This window comes from Pteropus medius, unplaced genomic scaffold, assembly GCF_902729225.1.
Source record: "Pteropus medius unplaced genomic scaffold, Ma_sr-lr_union100, whole genome shotgun sequence".
Lineage (NCBI taxonomy): Eukaryota > Metazoa > Chordata > Mammalia > Chiroptera > Pteropodidae > Pteropus > Pteropus medius.
The window spans coordinates 14,314,365-14,334,244 of NW_024349804.1; the positions used below are offsets into that span (position 1 = coordinate 14,314,365).

The 19,880-nt window shown below is 60.5% G+C and overlaps 1 protein-coding gene across 5 annotated transcripts in view; it reads left to right on the forward strand.

The window, feature by feature from the left end:
* ZFYVE28 (zinc finger FYVE-type containing 28) overlaps window positions 1-19,880 on the forward strand; it is a 58,610-nt gene that overhangs the window by 15,375 nt on the left and 23,355 nt on the right. For all 5 annotated transcript variants that reach the window (XM_039838284.1, XM_039838287.1, XM_039838285.1 and 2 more), the window contains exons 2-6: window positions 8,374-8,514; window positions 13,048-13,185; window positions 13,860-14,062; window positions 15,561-15,650; window positions 16,739-16,828. In XM_039838284.1, the coding sequence (XP_039694218.1) occupies window positions 8,374-8,514; window positions 13,048-13,185; window positions 13,860-14,062; window positions 15,561-15,650; window positions 16,739-16,828 (662 nt within the window). The remainder of the gene's footprint in view (window positions 1-8,373; window positions 8,515-13,047; window positions 13,186-13,859; window positions 14,063-15,560; window positions 15,651-16,738; window positions 16,829-19,880) is intronic.

Sequence of the window (19,880 nt, forward strand, 5' to 3'; positions counted from 1 at the left end):
CAGAAGCAGCTTCTCCTGGTGCAGGGGCTCCTTCCAGAACGTTCCTCCTTCAGAGCCTGGGCTCCGAGCGTCCCTGAGGAGCCATGGGGAGGGACCCTGTTCTCCACCACTGCTTGTTCGCCCTGCAGGCCCCTCGGGGATTCGTGCAGCCCGAGTGGGGCGCACAGGCCGAGCCCCCACACCCGGCAGCGCTGTGCTAGGCACAGCGAGGGACAGAGGACAGAACCCGGGTCCCTGGTTCTGGATGCTGATGTCGAGGGGGACAGTGGGTGGCGACATGTGTGACAGGCTCACCTGTCCGTCCCTGGTGCGGAAGGCTTGGCTCCCGGGGGCCGCTCTGTGAGCCGGGCATCCATGACATGCGCCTGACGGCTGTGACGAGCCCGGGCAGGCCAGCGCAGAGAAGGGCTCCGGGCCTTGTCGGTCTGCCAGTGCCTCTTAGGGCCAGAACGTTCTAGATCTGCAGAGGGCCTGTCAGGCCTCTGTCTGTAGAAGCCAGGAGGTGGCGGCGTCTGTGTCAATTTGGACACGTGCTTGAGACAACGGGCGGATAAGGGCACTTTGATGAGAGCTACGTGCTGGCAAAGGTGAGTGGCAGTCGGCAGCGTCCGGGTGCCAGGGCACACGCGACACCTCGAGGAAGGTGACCGCGGCTGGCAGCTCCTCCCCAGACCCCCGCACCCTCCACCCATGGGCGAGTCTGAGGATGGGCAGCGGTCCTTGCTCAAGGCGGGTCCTCGGCCGTGGTAAAACGGAAGGAGGTTCGACCGCGCTGCGGCCACCTCGCCCCGAGACGCGTTCGATCACGCGGTGTCTCGGCTGCCCTGCGACCAGGCGGTCCTCCCTGCCTCCCGTCCCGCCCACCAGTGCCAGCTCGTGGGCTCACGAGAAGGCCACCGCGGCGGCCAGTGACTCGCCGCAGGGACACTGAGTAGTCGGAACGCCCCAGAGGCAGCGCCAAGGAAGGCGTAGGACCGCGATGGGACTCGGCCGGAAGCCACCGTCACGCGCTCACGCCGTTTCGGCCAATTGTGTGATGATACTCAGTGACCTGATCGAGAGGAAGCGTTCAACTCAGCCTCACAGTCACAGGAAGCTTTTCCAGAAGTTTAAACTTCTATCGACTTATTGCCGCCCAGATGCTGGGCGGACGATCAGCGGCAGACCGAAGCGTAAGAGACTCCGCGAGGGTAAAGTTTCGTGAGGGGCGTGGGGTGGAGCGTGGATCCAGGAGGTGGAGCAGCCGCGAGCCACGTCCGTCTGCTCACGAAGCTGCTGTCGTGAGGGGCATTTGAGCCGGGAGTGATGGGTGACTGTCCCCCGGTCTCATGCGTGGGCACCACCGGCCTCTGCCGTCCCGTCGACTTCGGCTCAGCTGGCTTGCCGGTTCCCGGTGCTCTCGAGAACCGGGCCATGTCCACGCTGCCGCCTCAGTCTGGACTCGGAAGGTCCAAGTGCCGCTCTGTGTCCCACTGTGGCCAGCCTTTGACCTTGGAGGCTGTGCCTGCCCCGCACACGGCCATAGGTCCTGCAGCAAGACTGTGTGTCTTGGGGCCTCAGCCACCACGACACGCTGTCTGTCCACCCACCCGGCCTTGACCCAGCTCTTGCCCTGCGGGATGGCCTGGCAGCCCCCCCAGGCCGGGTAGCCAGGCCCGTGGGTTCCAGAGTGACCACCCGCTGCCGTGCCACCAGGATGCCCCAGAGCCCGCAGAGAACCAGGTGAGGCCTGCCCCATGGTGTGGGGGGGCACCCTCTGCTCAGAGCCCCTATCACTGGGCACCGGGGGCGGGGAGGGACAGGTGAACCCCGCCGTCTGCCCTTCGTCTCTGGAACGAAGGAAGCGTGAGCGCAGCCGGAGTGACGTCCCAGTCTCCGAGGGCGCGCTTCATGCTGCGAGTCCCAGATCTGTGTCACAGGCACGTCAGGCCTCCTTCCTGGGAATGCACAAAGACCTGCTTGAAAGCGGTTCTGACGGAGGTCCGTCCTGTCTTCCCAGCGCTCAGCTTCTAGCAGGTCAGGGGACGATGTCCTTCTTTCTGAGGGACGTCCGCATCAGTTCAGATTCTTTCTGCGTCACTGCACTGCGGTTGTCCCTGTGGCCTTTTCCAGTTGGAGGCGTTGCACTCATGAACGAGGCAGGCCCCGTGTGACCGTGCAGATGTAGTAATTTGGGGGTTGAAACGTTGCGACGCGCTCTTGGAGACCTGTGGGCAGGAGGGGCCGTCGCTGTGTCGTTAGGGTCGTCCCAGCTTTTGGGATGAACCGAGCACAGCGGTGTTTCGAGAGCTTCTGTGAGGAACGCAGGAGCAGGTTTGTCACCTCTGCTCGGGGGCCTGGGGTGAGTAAGAATTGTCCCCAGATTCTCCTGGGCAGAAGTCCCAGAGGTTAACACTGTTTCAGCTCTTGGGGATGTTTACCTTCCTCTTTACACTTTTCAGACTTTCTGTACTTTTCACAATAAAAAAAAAATTAAAAAACGATCTTCTGTTTAGTGCACTCTGTCAAGGCATGGTCCTCTCTCAGAAGTCGTCCCCAAACTGTAGCTTGTCCTCGAGGCCCCCGTGCTGGACGTGGACTGAGAGGACAGTGCTGGTCTGCTCTGTGGTCAGGCAGCGTGCGTGTCCCCAGAACCGTCTCTAAGTGCACTCGCACACAGTGGGTTGTTGTTTTCGGCCTGGCCTCTGACTCAGCCTGAACATTTGGAGGTTCATCCATTTGCGCTGTTGGGAGCCTGTGGCCCGGCAGTGAGCTTGAACTTGTAGGGAGGAAATGGTCCTTTGCCGCTGGCTCTGTGCCGTCCAGGGAGACTTCCCAGGGGTCCAGTGCAGACCCCATGGGATGTTCAGCTCTCGCGCTGTTGTGGGGACGCATGTGAGGTTTAATTATTTGCCCGCTGCCGTCTGAGGGAGTCGTGTGTGTGCGCACGCGTGTGTGCACGTGCGTGCGTGCGTGTGTGCATGTGTGCGCGTGCGTGTGTACATGTGTGTTCTTTTTCTCCCCCGCACGAGAATCTGCGTTTGAGTTTCTTTCCTCGTCTTTCTGGGCACACACCTGTTGGGTCCTCTCCTGCCATCTGTCGGGCTTCTAGAACGTCCGTCTATATTTTTTCCTCTAAAAAAGCATAAAAACCAAGTATAGGCTCTTGCCGGACTGTTTTGCAGATAATGTTCACCCTCCGATCAGGTGACGGCACGCAGGCGGGAGCAGGTGTTCTTTTGGGACGGCTGTTTTTAAAGATGGGGTCGTCCCGGTCATCTCTCTGACCAGTGCCTTCGGTGACGGGCGACACACAAGTCGAGTGCCCCTGAGTGTTGTGTGAGTTATTAATAAACGGAACGACGACCACAACATTCAAGCAGAGCAGGTAGACGCGCTCATGTGGGTGGCTTCGAGAATCCGCGAGGCCCCGCCCAGGGCGGTGGGAGGCTGGACTCGGCCGGGCAGGTGTGTCCAGGGGACATTCCGTGTCCCTAGGCCTCACCCTATTTCCCATCCTCCTTCTTCCCCTCTCGATGCCTGGACCAAGTCCCCCTCCCTCCGTCTCTCTGGCTCCAAGTCCCCCCGCCCTGCTGCTCCTGTGAGGAGCGGGACTCGGAACCGAATGGGTTTGAGCAACAAGAAGACTCTGGGATGCGAGAGCACCTTTGTTCGCGTTCCACACAAGGCCCGGTCGTCCTTCCTGTGGGCACTTTGGTGGATAGTGGGCACCGTGTCCTCTTGGCAGAATGATCTGGACTCTGCATCACGCAGAAGGATTGCAGGTAGAACACCTGCCACACATGGACTCGGGCCCGGAGCAGGTGCCGTCAGAGCGAGCAAGGTGGCCATCAGTATCCGGGGGGCGGGGGAGGGACAGCGGTCGAGGACATGGTGTGACCCGGCGCCCCAGGTGGGCGCCCTGTGCAGGGCCCTGTGGCAGCCCGACTTGGTGGACAGAGGTAGGTGGAGACGACCCCCCACGGGCCGGGTCCCCACATCTCCTGGGCAGCTCTGGGCCATCAGAGTCCAGGCACAGGGCCCCCCATCCCGCCGTGCTTCCCTGCAGTGACAGGAGATTGGTCCACAGAGCGCCCAGGACGGAGGATGGGATGGGGGCGCTACCCCTTCCCCACACGCTGGCAGGGGTTAGGAGCCCGCAGCCCCACGTGCGACCCCAGGTGTGGTCCTCTGTCCTCATGTGTCCAGTAGGCCTTGGGCTGAGCAGCTGCCTGGCCAGGCTCACGGAGTAAACGGACCAAGACTGGAAAACAGATCAGAATTTCTCTGTCCCGACAGAGACACCGGGATGAGCGATGCCCCTGCCGTGCCCTGGGCGCCGGTCGTCAGGGTGCCAGGCCTGTCCTTTCTGTGGCTGCTCGAACCAGGAGAGTTTCTGGCAGAAGCTGTGGCCAGTGGCGGGAATGAAGTGTCTGCCAGTCCCTCCTGCTGGCCAGCGAGCTGTCTGCAGCCTGAGCAGGAGAGGGCAGGCAGTTGGCTGGGGTGGGGACAGGACTAACCAGCCGCTAGCCACTGATGGGCGGGTGACGGGGCCGCAGCACGATGACAGACGTGTGCACCTGTCTGGGCGCGGGGCTGAGGGGCCTGGGCCGGGCAGCCCTGGGGTACCGATGCAGTTAGGCCAGCTTTGGGGATACGGGTCACAGCTACCCAGGGCGCCCGGCCTCGGCGGGGCTGGATGGTCGGGGAAGACCAGCAGGAGGGCATTGGGAGGCGGTGTGCAGTTCTGGCCCTGGCGGCCAGTGGCCAGTGAGTTTCCCAGACAGCCCAGCGTGGCCAGGCAGTGTCTCCGTGGCCAGGGCTTGAGCATCAGCCGGCTGCGGGGCTCGGTCGGAGGGAGCAGCCGAACCCGAGTGCCGAGACCAGGGGCCTTCCCGCTGGTCTGCACGGCCCTCGCTCCTGGCTTGGCAGCAGGCACCCAAGCCTGACTGCGCAGCTGGTCCGGGAGGCCGAGGGCCCCCAGTCCTCACCCTGAGCACTCCGGCCTCTGTCCAGCTGCTCTGGGCAGCAAGGGCCCATGGGGGTCTGCCTGGGAACCAGCGTTCAGGGCCCAGCCTGTGTCCTGGGACAGCTGCTGGGGGAGGGTGGCCCAATACCCGCAGCCCCCGGGTAGCACCCACCTCTGGGCTCACGCTGGGTGGGGCCGCGGGGAGCTGTGCTGCCTGTCCCACCGCCTGTCACCCCCTCATCTGCCCGCTCCTGTGGCGTGGGGTCAGTGCTATGGCCCTGCAGAGACAGGACGAGGAGGTGCCCTTGTCAGGTCCTCCACCTGCAGTGTCCCCTCCCTGCTGGGGAAGCAAGGGGCACGAAAGGGGCCCGCCGGTCACTCTCACCCATGCGGACACCAAGAGTACTCAGGGGTGACGGCTGACTTCTGGCCCCATCGTGAGTGGCGGTGGGACTTTGGCCATGAATTTTCTTCCTGAGCTTCAGTGTGTTCATCTGGGTCAGAGGTGTCGTGTGGGGTCACCTCACCGAGGGCTCTGGGTGGTCCCCAGGGAGGCCCAGGACTGGGGACGCCAGCCCCCTGGGGGCAGCTCGTGGTCCATGTCACATTCTGCCCCAGCCTGGCCGACCAGCCTCAGCACTCTGGGGACACTCCAGCGTCGGGTTCAGATGGGCTCCCGGGGGCAGGGCTGACCTCGCTTCCGCCCCTGCACCCCGAATCCGTGTCCACATCTTCATCCGACCCCGAATCCGTGTCCACATCTTCATCCGACCTCACGGGTGTTGGGAAGGTGGACTTAATCAGCTTTGCAGTGAGTCCCGAGTGCTCGGCCCTCCACCCCCGAGCCCAGCATGGCTTTGCTCTCGCCTCTCCTCCTCCGAGGCCGCTGGTTCACGGGGCACCTGACCTCCTAAGCCACGCGCTTTCTTCATGAGCTTTATTTGTCTTCTCGTGTCTTTGAGAAGATATTGAGGGTGCGATTTTGAGAGCCGTTCCGACTGGGTTCTAATTTATCCCCTTACAATTTTTATTTCAAATGGGGCGGGCCCTTCCTGTTTATATCAAGCGATTCTCTTTGTTGAGGGCGTTTTACTCTGGACAGTAAAGAGTTCAATTTAAAAGTTAATTTAAAAATGTTGAATTACGCTGGCTCATTCAAATCAGAGAAAGACAGTTTGTCATGTTCCTGAAATACCTCCTCCTCTCGTCCCGCCTGTGAGCTGGCTGGGGGGTGACCGGCTGCTGGATCACTGGGACCTGAGTGATGAGCAGGAGAGTCAGCCTGGTCCCTCACCCTCTGCACACTGCGCAGTAGAGCTGGAGCAGCCCCGTGCTTCCTCTGGGTTCAGTTAATCAGTGCAAACGCGGTTTGTGAGTTGTGTTCGTTCACTTCCGGGCACCCCGCCCGCAGGCTGCCTCGCACGGTGCTGGGGCCTCTGCGGGTGCCATGGGCACGATTATGTCACCGATATGATTGTGTGGCTGACACAACCCATAAAGATGCCCCTCACCCCGTCCTGTGGCACCCTTTTCAGTCCTGAGGGGGCTGAAAAGCTATCTCGGGGATAATTGAAGTTTTTAAATAGCATAAGCCTTTCGCGTTTCCGTGAAACAGAGATACCCACTAGTTTGTTTTTAAACTTTCTGAATTTTCTAATTTCTTCTGCTGTGTGTGCTTACGGCTCTTTCTGCTCTCGGTCGGCATATTTGTAGGCCTGGTTTTAAGGTCTTTAATTCATGGAAACCCAAGCCAGGTAGGACCACAGGCTTTGTCTCCGGCCTTGACTCCGAGGCGGCAGGTGCTGGCACGCGGGCCATGGGCCCTGCTCCGGGAAACCTCGAGGCAGAGTGAGAGAGTCTGTTCCTCGCCGTCACGCAGACGTTTAGCGGCCACGCGAGTCTTGGGGGCTGATTTGGGGCGACTTCGGTACTGCGTGCTGAAGTCCCCTTGCCGTGCCTCTCCACGGGGGCAGGCGGGCACACTCCTGTCCTCCACGGGCCCACCATCCCCTTCTGTCTTCTCCCCCCAGGTAGGTGCCTGCCGGCCCGAGGCACGAGTGAGCCCTGGTTGGGGGTCAGAGGGCGAGGGTCTCCAGCCATCTGTCCGATCCTTCCCTGCCCCCCAGATCCTGCCTGGAACCAGAAGAGGCTCCAGCATGGGAAGTGTGGATAGCGGAGACGTGTGGATGAGGGACTTAGGTCACACTGGGGGAGGGCACCATTTGGAGCATCCCCACTCACACACGTGCACGCACTCAGATGCACACACACACGTGCATGCTCGTAAGCACGCACACCTATGCATGCATGCTCACATATGCAGATGTGCCACACCCATGTACACATGCGTGCAGCTCACACGTGTATACTCACATACCCAAAGCGTTCACATGTGTACACACAGGCACACAGACACCACATAGCCACACATGCACACGCATGCATGGCCCGTGACGCCCCGACAGTCCCACATGTGCACACATGGTCACGTCACCCTCTGCAGAACAAGAGGAAGGCGTGTGTGTGAGCCACAGGGCTGGGCACAAGCAACGCGCCCTTGAGCCTCAGGCCCCTCCTGGGTCCACGGAGGAGGATGGCTAGTCCGACGGGGACAAGTGACAGGCAGGGCTTTGTGTTCCTGGCACCACGGCCACCTTCAGCCTTTCCTGAACCTGAATCATCACTGCCTCCCTGGGTGTGGTTCGCACAGCCGGAGCCGAGCCTCCCTGGGCAGCAGGTGTGGGTGGATTCGAGGTCGGTCGGAGTGGCGAGGCTTAGTGCCAGGGCAAAGGCCGACCCGGGCCCTTCCCGGAGGCGTGGGTCCAGCCCCGCACCGCACCCTTTCAGAGCAGACAGCCCCCCGGAGGTGTCGCTACCCGGCGCCCTGCATCCGGTCCTGGCCTGTTTGCGGGGCCCGGTGGCGGCTGCCGGCCAGACGGGCTGCGGGGACAAGCGCAGAGAGGGCTCGGCTTCGCACACCTGGTTTTTGCCGGGAGACGCTGTCACAGCTCGACGTCTGCGTGGGACTGTCCTCCACCCCTGGGAGGGGAGCTGCGGGGTTTGGGGCCGGGAGGATCCCAGTGGGCTGCGGTGACTGGGGTCAACTCCTGAGCCGCTGTCAGGACGTGCTGTTGGTCAGGCGGCCGTGGACTGCACTGTCCCTGCTCCCTGTGCCCCTGGGTCGTCCCATCACGGCTGCGGCCCTGCGATGTGGCTTCTCCACAGAGACACTGTCCTCAGGTGGCCTGAGAGGCAGGCACAGCCCCGTGGGCTGACATGCAGAGGGACCAGGACAGGCGGTGTTGAGATGAGTGGTTTAAACACTCATGAGGGGGCTGCTGGGGAGCCCGCCCTGCCCGCCACTGGGGCGCCACGGCGGGAACAGGCCGCCTCTGCCCGCTCACGCGCTGTGCCTTCTCCCGCAGAGGTCCGACCCGCAGCTGCTGGCCCAGTTCTACTACGCCGACGAGGAGCTGAACCAGGTGGCCGCCGAGCTGGACAGCCTGGACGGGCGGAAGGACCCGCAGCGCTGCACGCTGCTGGTCAGCCAGTTCCGCTCCTGCCAGGTGAGCCGGCCGGCCGGGAGGGCGTGGGGGCCGGCGCCGTGCACCCCTCCCCGGCACCAGCCCCGCCCCGCAGGGACCCCGTCTCCACCTGCGGTCACGGTCCTCTGCCCGAAAGGCTTTGCTTAGCATTTCCGCGGTGCGGGTCTGCTGGCCTTGGGTTCCTTCGGCCTTCGCCTGGATGAAGGACCGTTTTACTGTCAGTTTTTTTTTTTTTTTAGGTTTTAATCCTATTTATTTATTTTTTGTTATGGTGACATTGGTTAATTAAATCCAGTAAATAAGGCATGTACATACTGCATCGTGTGTTCACCACCCATAGTTAGATTTTTCTGTCGCCGTGTATTTGACCCCCTTTCCCCGTCTGCCTCCTTCCTCCCCCTCCCCCACCCGCTGGTGACCAAAAGTCTACTGTCCACGTCAAGGAATCTCTGCTCGTTTGTCCTGTTCGTGTGTCGCTTTTAGGTTTATATCCCAAATATGAGCGATATCGTGTAGTTTTCGACTTTTTCTGTCTGGCTTATTTCGCTCGGCGTGATTATCTCGAGGTCCCTCCACGTTGCCGCGAGTTTCGAAAGATGCGTTGGCCGGGTGTAGAATTATGAGTTGCCGATCGTTTTCCCTCAGCACGTTATTGGTGTCATGCCACCGGCCTCGTCCCCACGCAGAGCTGTGACTCTCCGTCTCCGCTCCCCGTGCGTAGCGTGTCTTTCTCTCTCTTACCACTTGTAGGATGTTTTTATTAGTTTTGATCAATTCGCACATACTATGACCTGATGTATTTTCCTCCGTGTGTTTTTGTGTTTAGCATTCATTGAACTTTTTGCATCTGTGTTTATAGTTGTTAAATTTAGAAAAATATTGGCAATTATTTCTTCAAATATTTTTTTCTGTCGCATTCCTCCTCTTTTGGGGTCTTGAATGATATGTATATTTCACATCTTGAAGTTGTCCTACAGCTCACCGGCGATATGATATAGTATCATTATCATTATTATTATGATGATGATGATGATGATGATGTTTTGTGATTCGTCTGGAGAGTTTCGGTTGCTCCGTCTTCAAGTTTATTGTTCTTTTCTTCTGAAATGTCTCACCTGAGTTTAATCCCATTTTTGCCGGTGTAAATTTTCCATCGCGAACCTTGTGACTTTCATCTCTAGATCAGCCCGGGTCCTTCTCCTCCGTTGCCCCCACATGAGTTTATGACCACATGGACGCCGGATGTAACGGTGGTGTCAGCGACCCGGCTGCCCCTCCCATCGCCCGCGTCGGGCCTTGGTTGGTTCTGGTTGGTTGCTCCTCTTGTAATCCCGGTTCTTGGCAGGCCTGGTGGGTTTTCACTGGGCCCTAACGTTGTGAGTTTTACCTTGCTGGGTGCTGGCTATTTTTGTGTTCCTAGGACCATTTTTGAGCTTTGTTTTTGGGCTCTCGCTGGTTTTTTAGGAACAGTTTGATCCTTTGGGGTCCTGTTCTCTAGGCGGGATCCGAGCTGTGTTTTTCTGGGGCTAAGTCTCCTGCACCACGCGGGCAAGACACTGGGTCCTTTCCCGACACCTGGGAGCTCTGAGCCTTTCTACCATCCGGCCCTGGGAAGGCTCTGGCCGCTGCTCCGTCTAATCCTGCAGGTATGTCTTGCCCGGTCCTTGCAGACACGTGGTGGTCAGTTTCCTGCTGAATACTCAGGGTCCCCAGACCTCCAGGTGCCGGGCAGCTCTCTCTCCTCTGGTGCCCTGTCCTGGGGATGCCAGCTGCTTCAGTTTTCCTGGACTCACAGCTCTGTCTCTTCAACCAGGGAGCTTGCTGGGTTCTACCGGGTACCCTCGTCTGTGCCATCACCTGGAGATCCCCTCAAGACAGCGACCAGGGTGGTCGTAGTTGTCACCCTGTTTGTTTCTCTCCTCTCGGGATCGCTTGTTGCCCGATGTCGAGTGTCTGGAGGACCGGTGTCTTAATTTCTCCCGTTGTTGTTTGAGGGAGTAAATTTCGTTTCTGTTCTTCCATCTTGGCTGGAACCAGAAGTCCCAGTGAATGTTTATCAGGCAGACTTTGTGCTGGGTACAGTTCTAGGCACTGGGGACCCATCCGTGAATAAAAAAGACCTTGGACTCGCCCTTGGCAGTTGACGTTCCAGTGGGCCAGGCAGGGTAGGAGAAAGTCCAAGCACCGCCACCCAAAGGCCACACAACTTCGGGCGAGTCGTGCTGCCTTGCTGAGCTCAGATTTCTGGAGCTTTTTTTTTTGTCACTTTCCCCTATTAATTTCCTTTTGGTAGCCATCAGTTGATTCTCTGTATCTAGGGGTCTGTTTCAGTAATGTTTATGCATTTTTTTTTTTTTAGATTCCACTCATTAAATGAGATCATCTGGTATTTGTTTTTCTCTTTCTGACCTATTTCACTCAGCATGATACCCTCTAGGTCTAGCTGTGGTGCCGCACATGCCAAGAGCTCATTCTTTTTCATGGCTGAGTAATATTCCATCGCATGTATGTGCCTCATCTCTTTATCCAGTCATCTATCGATGGACATCTAATTGCTTCTATATCTTGGCTATTGTAAGTAATGCTACAGTGAACATGGGGTGTATGTATCTTTTCGAATCAGCGTTTTGCATTTCTAGACCCTTGGCTCTTACTAAAACCTGACATTTACCGAGCCCTAACTGTTGTTATTGCCATTATTTGTTCATTACTTCATTGAATCATGAGAAAGGGACCTTCCCACCCAGAAAACCTTTTTTAAAAGAACTCATGATGGAGCCACTGGGTGTCGGCTGAATATCGGCTGAGTGTTATTTTTGTGTCGTGGAGGCTTAATGTGTTCTGCGCGGTGCAGAATTTCCTTCAGAATTTAGAGTATTGATTTTTGCATCAGAAGATCCTGCTTCCCGCTCGTGGCGATTTTTCATATCTGCTTCCTAAGGAAAATGAAACTCAAGCCTCAGAGGCAGAAGGAGGGGGGACGCTGAGATTTAACGCTGCCGAGGGTGAGAGGTCAGTCAGTGCAATCTCTCTGGAAAGCAAGCTGGCAGATGGTAATCAGAGCCAGTAAATGGAGTTTAAACCCTTGACCTTGTCATGCCACCGGCACTGAGGGGGTGCTAAGGAATCAGCCCCAGATTCAGTGCCGTGCCCCACGACGGTGGCCGCAGCGTGATTTGCGGTGGTGAAGTTAGCAACATCGTAAAACATCCCAGGGAAGAGGACCGCACGATGCCGGCCTGTCCTGTGGCTATCCGTCATGAGCTGGATTCGTGATGCTGTAACATGTCCCCACAGAAGCTGACAGCAGGACACAAAGCCGTATGTCTGTGCACAGGAGGACGTCGGCTCTGAAGGCAGGAGGACACGGATCAGGAGGAAATATGTCCAACCCGCAGCCCACCCCCCAAGGACATTCTCTCTGCTCCTGGGCTTCCCCCACGGTCCCGTTTCCCTACTGCGAAATGTGCATCGATTTTATCCTTAACAAATTAAAGGGAAAAAAACCAAGCTTTCAACGTTCCTGTATTTCTACAGAACGAATGGTAGATGTGTGAAGAACAAGACTATCTCGAAGGAGAGAATAGAACGTAATTTAAGATGCAATAAAAGTGCGCTTGTTACCCCTGTACACACAAAGCGTTCGAAACGGCTTGTTATCCTTTGCGTTTTGAACGTGAGGAAAAAAAGTAAAACCATTTTTAAGGGCCTTTAAAACAAAAGTTACCATTATTGAGGTTTGCCGTGAGCCGGGGCAGAGCCAAGCGTCTTCATGCTCACGTGGTCCTCCCGGCCTCACATGGTCTCCCTTTTATAGCCACCCAGGATCAGAGAAAGTAAGTGGCCTGGCCCAGGCTGCACAGCGTGAGGTGGGGGGTGTCACCCGGGGAGGAAGCCAGCTGCTGGCTCATATACATACAGGTTGCTGCGATTGATCAGCTGTTTCCAGAGGGGTCGGGAGGGGTGGGGAGGGGACACACCTGGATGAAGGGTCCCTCTGAGAGGCTGGTGTTATGTCCTGTCCTTTATTGCTGTCACTCCAACAGCAGACAGAGTCTACCTGTGCTGTCAACACACTCAGGACGGCACAGGCTGACAACGGCCATGAAAGCAGCACAGTGAGTGGCGGTGGACATGAACTTGCCGTGTGTCCGTCGACCTAGCTGTTCCATTTCTCCAGCTGTGCCCCTAGAAGGCCGTGCACAGGTGTTCCAGGAGGGGGCCGGTCATGGCAGCCGAGGCCGCAGGGAGCGTGGTGCAGGGTGGCAGGGAGGCTCAGGCGCATGGCCCGGCCACTACGAGGGTAAAGCGAGAAGCTCCCCGTGTGGCCCGGTGAGCGGGGAGGCGCAGAGCTATGTGCTCTGCGGCCGGCGCTCCAGGTGAATATATGGAGCCTAGTGAGCGTGCGGGGCAGGGCATGAGGGAGGAGGCCGCAGGAGTTTTGCTCTCTACTAGGTCCTTCTGGAATGTGGCCACTGTGCGGCGCACACAGACGTGCTCCCGTGTCACAGCCACCAGCCGCGTTACTGTGGCGCATGTCTCCTTCTGTTTCAGGACACCGTGTTAAACATCATTAACCAGATCATGGACGTGTGCATCCCTCAGGACCGTGCCTCGAGGGACTTCTGCGTCAAGTTCCCCGAGGAGATCCGGCACGACAACCTGGCCGGCCAGCTGTGGTTTGGTGCCGAGGTAGCGGCCGCCGCCGGGCTCCAGGGTCACGGCGTTGGCATTGTCCAGCCGTTTCTCTGTGAGCCTTGGTCAGCCCTGGAGCATGGCCCTGATTGGGGTGTCTGGGGAGCTCCTGTGGCTGGGCAGGGAGGGGACAGGCGGCACGTGACCTGGGGCTCTGTCGGCCCTCCTCTCCTGCCGGCCCCTGTGACTGGGGCCCAAGTCACAGTGAGAGCATCCGTCATCTCTGCCATGGCTGCTCTGGACTTAAGAGAAACCCGGGGGAGCAGGCCCCGTGTCCCTGAAATGCCTTCCCCGGAGCGAGCGGAGTAGACTTTGAGGCGGGGGTTTCCCAGGAGAGAAGACTTGGGGGGGCGGGTCTTAGGGATGATGGCCACACCTCAGCCTGGCCACAGCCCTTCATCCCTCCTGTCCCATGCCCGCCCGGCTTTGGGGACCACAGTCCCCTCCTGAGGACCGGGCCATTCTAGGTGTGGACTGACTTGAGCTCCCACTGTCCGCAGGCTGCAGGGGGACGTGCACCCACGGGAAAGAGCCGGGAGTGGGAGGTGGGGGGCCCCTGAACCCTGGACGGCCTGAGACAGGCAGGCCTGTCTGTTGGGCTCCTTGGGCCTGGGCGTGAGGCGGTGACTCCAGAGAGCTGGCCGCCGTTGAGCCGCGTCCTCTGCCCACAGTGCCTGGCCGCCGGCTCCACCATCATGAACCGGGAGCTGGAGAGCATGGCCATGCGCCCGCTGGCCAAGGAGCTGACCCGCAGCCTGGAGGACGTGCGGGGCGCCCTCCGCGACCAGGCGCTGCGGGACCTCAACAGCTACACGGAGAAGATGAGGGAGGCGCTGAGGCACTTCGACGTCCTGTTTGCAGAGTTTGAGCTGAGGTGACCCGAGGGCCCCGCACAGTGCTGCGGGTGTGGGCAGCCACCGCCTCGGCTCGGTGGGAGGGCGTGTGCCAGCCCCGGGGGGCCCTCCTGATAACTCCAGCTAGAAATCCTGCAGAGGGAGGGGCTGCAGCCGCTTCAGACCTGTTTGTAGGTGTCGGTAAGCCCTGGAGACAGGCAGAGGTGACCCAGGGATAAAGGGGACCCCAGGCGTCCACCCTCCCCACCGCCACCCCCCACACAGCCCAGGGGTAAAGCCCCTCGGGGGTCCTGCAGTAAAGGTCATCGTGGTGCCAACTCGAGCCCCTGTCCGCTGCTGCCTCCCCCCCGTCTGACCTCCTGTCTCTGCTTTTGAGCTCAAGCCTGCGTCCGCCCTATCGCTGGTCCCCAGCTGCCCTCTTCACCCCACCCGATCACCCGTTCACCCCACAAACACGACACTGGCTCTGTGTGCTCGGGTCTGGGACGCAGCACGAGCAAAGAGAGAGTGGCCGCTGCGCTGGGGCCTTGGTACACCCAGCTCCACAGGATGAGGGCAGGGCCCCCCCAGGTCGGGGGAGTGTGTGTGGATGGCACGGCACCCCTGTCCCACCCCACGTGCTCACCCACTGCCACCACTGGGCTCGGGGCGTGCACCCTCCCTGTGCTCGTCCACCCCTTCGCCATGCCTGTCCCCCCATGTGGCCCAGGGAGCTGCTGCTGCTCCTTCAGAAGGCAGGGCCTGCCCCTGTCTGCTCAGTCACTGCCCGACCCGGGGGCGGCCCACGGGAAGGGGGTCGGGGGGCCTGTGCTGGGGGCCAGGCATGCTGCAGGCGTCCACAGACACGGGTGAGAAAGAGCAGGGTCAGTCCATGTCCACGGGGGTCCCAGCTAATAAAAGTTGTCCATCTCATAACCTGTTGGCCCCCAGGAGGAGACGGAGTGGGCGTTAAAGGCCGCGGTCCTCTCTGGGATGAGGGAGACTTGAGCTTCGTCTTCCATCTTGCCCAGACCTCCCAAACGAGCTTTCGATACGAGAAAAAGCTAGTTAGTGATTTAGAAGGAAAGAAAAATGTCCCCTCTGGGGAGAGGTTGGACAGACTGTCGCTCATTTACGTCCACTCAGCAAATGTCCTGTGCGCCCCAAGTCCCACCTGGTGCAGCTCCCCCAGCCACTGATACACCTGGCCAGCCCCGGGGGTATGTTCACCGCCTGTGTGTGCATTCATTCATTCATTCATTCATTCGTTTGTTCGCTTGCTCACTGGTTAGGGCTGGCATCCAGGCAGGGGACAGTCAGGGCTGAGGGTGGCAGGGCTAGGGGACCGAGGAGGCATTGGGCTGGCTCTGGCTCGGGAGGAGTGCCGAGTGGCCTGGGTGGTCATCCAGGTAGCCGTGGGTGGGTGAGGTCGCTGATGCCACACTGTGGCGGGGGACCTCACTGGTCCCACCGGAGAGCCCCTGGTCCAGAGGGTGCTTGGGACCCGAGGGCAGCCCTCACCCCCTCACGTCTTTGCAGCTATGTCTCTGCCATGGTGCCGGTGAAGTCCCCCAGGGAGTACTACGTGCAGCAGGAGGTCATCGTGCTGTTCTGCGAGACCGTGGAGAGGTGAAGGGCTGCTGCCCGCAGGGCCCCAGGCAGGGAGGCGGAGCCTCCTCCCCCCACCGTGTCCTTCTTCCCCTGGGGTGGGGCCTGACTCAGCCCCACATCCTTTGCTCTGGCCCCAGAGGGCACATCCTGCAGGAGAAAGTCACAGTTCTGTGGTAGAGGAGAGGGTGCCAGAGGAGCTGGACCAGCCCACTCCCTGCTCCCCACCTGCACGGGCCAGGGCGGGGCCCTCGCTGGGCGGCCAGTCTGCTGAGCAAGGCCTGGGGCGGGCAAGGCATCAGGCTTCTCATGTGCCTGGTGCAGTAATTTGAAGTCAGAGTTTCTGAATGGACTTCGGGACTAAGATTTAACCTGGAATGTCCCTGGTATTTGACCAGTGCTCTGGTATTAGGTACACTTCGAATTTGCCTAATATCACATAACATAAGCCTGTTACTTTTTAGAGACAGATTATTCACTGTTTATATATTGAGAGATATTTCAAATCACCAAAAAAATAAGAAGACTGAAAATATCTTCTACTTGGAACCGTCCTGCCAGCAGTGCCTGCTCTCGGGGTGCAGAGAAAGCCCTTTACCATGCCCTGAGGGGCACCCGGGAGGGCAGTCGCAGCTCTCAAGGGCACCCGGCCGTTGTGGGGGGGGTGTCTGTTCCCCGTTTACTCCTGCCACTTGCAGAGTTTCGGTTTCCTGGGTACGCAGGCCCACGCCTGGATCAGCCTCTTATTTTGTGTGTTGGACGTGGTGGCCGTCCTCCCAGCCCCCTCCCACGCACACCGCACATCCCACCCCACAGCTGGGATCTGGCCGGTGGGGGGTGGAGGTCCGCGCAGGCCGCCTCTGCCCGCATGCATGAGGGCTGAGCGCACATGTCTCCCCGAGTGCCCGCTGAGCAGGGCGCAGGCAGGGTTGAGCCGCACCTTCCCTGCGGGTGTGACCCTGGAGGGGGGGTCAGGCCTCGCCCTTTCCTTCGTAGGCCACGCCTCCACGTCGCAGGCCACGCCCCTCACTCTTGCAGTTCCCCCACCCTCCCTCAAAGCCCCGCCCCTCTCCCTGGCAGGCCCCGCCCCCTCACGCTCTCCTCCGCAGGGCCCTGGACCTCGGGTACCTGACTCAGGACATGATAGACGACTACGAGCCGGCCCTCATGTTCACCATCCCCAGGCTGGCCATCGTGTGGTGAGTGTTCCTGCTGCCTGGGACGGTACTTTTGCAGAAACCTGGCAGGACTGTCGAGTCTGGTGGTGCCAGGCCCCTCTGGGTGTTGATAAATGGTACCTGGCCAGTCCTGCTGTTGTCCCTCAGCAGATGGGAGCCAAGGGCGGTGGTGAGGGAGGGACCCCAAGGGGGACGCCCTACCCTGAAAAGTACTGTACACCTGACACTCGAGGCCAGACAGGGGAGGGGAGCAGTCACGAATACTCGCAGCCCAGGGAGGAGAACCCCGCTGACCGTGCGGGGCCTCGCGGCCGCCCTCTGGAGCAGTGACCAGCACGGGCCGCGGAGGAGGTTTTGCAGAGTCGGGGTGCGGTGCTCCTGGTCTGCAGGAGCAGGTGCTGGGCTTGCCTGGATCACGTCGCAGGCTGGCAGGGAGTGAGGGTGATCAGGCGGAGGGCCAGGTGGGTGCCCCGTGTCTGGCGAGAGCAAGGATGTGCAGGCTTAGGCCTTGGGGGTCTCGTGGCTCAAAATGTCAGGGCGGCAGTTAGGCCTTAAAGACACCGAGACAGGAAGCACTCGGTCCCTCACTGACAGGCTCAGAGCCGAGGTCAGAGCCCAGGTGTCCTGGGCGTGGCCCACTGCTGTCCAGCCACACCCGGACTCCCAAACAGACCGCCCTCCCCTCCTGCCAGGTGGGGGGGCGTGGAACATGCAGTCGCAGGGCTCGGGGGGAGCAGTGAGTGGGCCACGGGGAGCTCGGCAGAAAGGCCTGTGGGACGTGCAGCTGGGGAGGCCCCGGGGGGCAGCTGGCACGCAGGTGTGGAGCTGGGCAGGGAGCAGGGCACAGAGGTTGGTTGGCGATGAGGACATTGGAGAGACGGCCTTGGCATGTGGGGTGGGCATGGAGACAAGGGCTGGGCTGGCACAGGCCATGGAGAGGCCCCAGGGGACCCCCCTGAGGGTGAAGAAGTGGGGTGCAGTGGCTGGGGGCAGGGTGGGGCCAGCTTCCGGGCCAGAGGTGCCTCCGTCCACCGCAGGGAGCCACACAGGTTGTGTGCTGTGCACAGGAGGGGCCACCCCACCCGAGGCCAGATCAGGACTGTCTCTGGGCCCTGAGACCAGAGGGTGAAATGCGGGTTGAGCCGCGGTGCCCTGGGCGGGACGTGGGCTCGAATGCGGGGAAGAGACTGGGCGGTGCAGACCTGGGACCACGTGGTAGGCGGGGCTGCGGGCCCAGGGTTTCCGAGCCCCCGGACCCCGGCCCTCCGGACAAATGAGGTCCAGCTCCCCCAGCCACACCCGCAGCTGTCCCTGGACCTGGTCCTCGGCCACCTTCCTGGAGGTCTCGGGGTGGCCTTTGGGCGACGCCTAGCCCCAGGGGTTTCCAGAACCCCACAGCCCTGCTCCCGGCCTCGTTCCTGTCATCTTTCCCTCCCTCCTAAGTTTAGGAAGCGAGGAAAGCAGGGGCGGGCTCTGTCCCCCTGGGGGCGGCGACCATTTTCGGTGGCCTTGCTAGCATTTGCTAATTTCCCTTCGCCTGAAGGTAGGGGGCTAAGCTCTTCAGTGGAGGGTGCGGGTGGTCTGGGGCAGAGCGGCCCGGCACACGGAGCCACCCTCGGAGCCACCCTCGGAGCCACCCTCGGAGGGGGCCACGCAGTTTGTCACATTGTTTTCTTTCCAGGCAAAGGATTCTCTAAGGCCAGAGTCATTCTGATGAGGACTTTTGGTGCTTTGAAAAACAACAGTGAAGCTCTTTGAGTCAGGGCCACAGGGAACAGGGGTCTGAGCCTTCCCTGTGAGAGCAGGACGTCGTCCCCACCTCCCGTCCAGGCGTGGCCCTGGACACATGTCTTCTAGATCCCCTGGTGTGTGCTAGGCTCAGTGGCTCAGCCAGAGCAGGGGGTGTCGCCATGCTGGTGGCTCTGGGCGGCTCTCCCCAGGGCCTCCTTGCAGTACACAGGTGCGGTGTGGGCAGGCTGACCCTGCTGGCTCTGAGCAGCCCGGTGGCGCTGTGGCCTCTGCTGCCTGACCCGCCCCCCGCCCACCCCAGCTCCCTGCAAATGCTCATCAAGCCACAGCTTGGGCCAGGCAGCTCTGGACCTCGGGGACAGGAGGGACTCACACCGTCTCGGGGGGACCTGTTCTCAGCAGCACGGGCACGTGACTCGCTCAGGCAGCACAGTGGTCTGAAGTGAGAGCCAGGCGCCAAGCGAGCGGCCCGCGGCGCTTCTGGGTGTTCGCCGAGTCCGTGGCACGGGTTTGTTCCGTTCTTCGTCATCCTGTCTGTCACCGTCGCCACCGGCCCGAGCACTGGTGGCTGAGGACAGTGGCCTCGGCCCTTTCTGCTGTCGCTGAGCTGGAGTCCCGGGGCCACTTCTCCCCGAGAAGTATCCCTGTGCTGTTGGCTGAGCTCACGGGTCCCCTCCTGGCACCTGAACACTTGCTCCCTCTCTGTCCCCTCTGTCCGGGCCAGCAACCCGAGGAGGCCCGTCTTGGGAGGGAAGGCGGGATCCTCGTGGGCAGGGCCTTTGTCCCTGGGGTCCCCTAAAGCTCAGGAGGGAGGACCTGGGGCGAAGCTGGGGGACCCCGAGGACATGAGGGAGGCTCTGAGTCGCAGCAAAGGGAGGCCGGGTTTCGAGATTGAGTGAAGGGAGAGCAGGTGTCACGGGGTCTCTGGGAGGTGGCAGCAGGAGCCCGGGGTGGGCGCCGTGTGACAGCTGAGGAGGCTCCGCCGGAGAAGCACGCTGGGCCCCCCAGAAGCAGGTCCGGCCTCGGAGTGGCTGCAACAGAAGTTCCTCATCCTCGCAGAGGAGCAGCGAGAGCCACCTCCTCTGGGATGCTGACCAGGTCCCTACAGCACCCACCGCCGGGCCCTGCCCACGGCTGTCTCTGTTGTCCCTCACTGTCCACAGCCGCCATGTGGGCTGGGCAGGCAGAGGGCACTGCTGCCCAGAGCGGGCCCGGCACGCGCTCCTTGTACGCGCCCTGCGAGCACGTGTTGGTGCTCACCGTGGACCTGGCCCCGTGTCAGTCCCCAGGGACTGCAGTGCCCGTGAGGGACGTGCACAGGTGG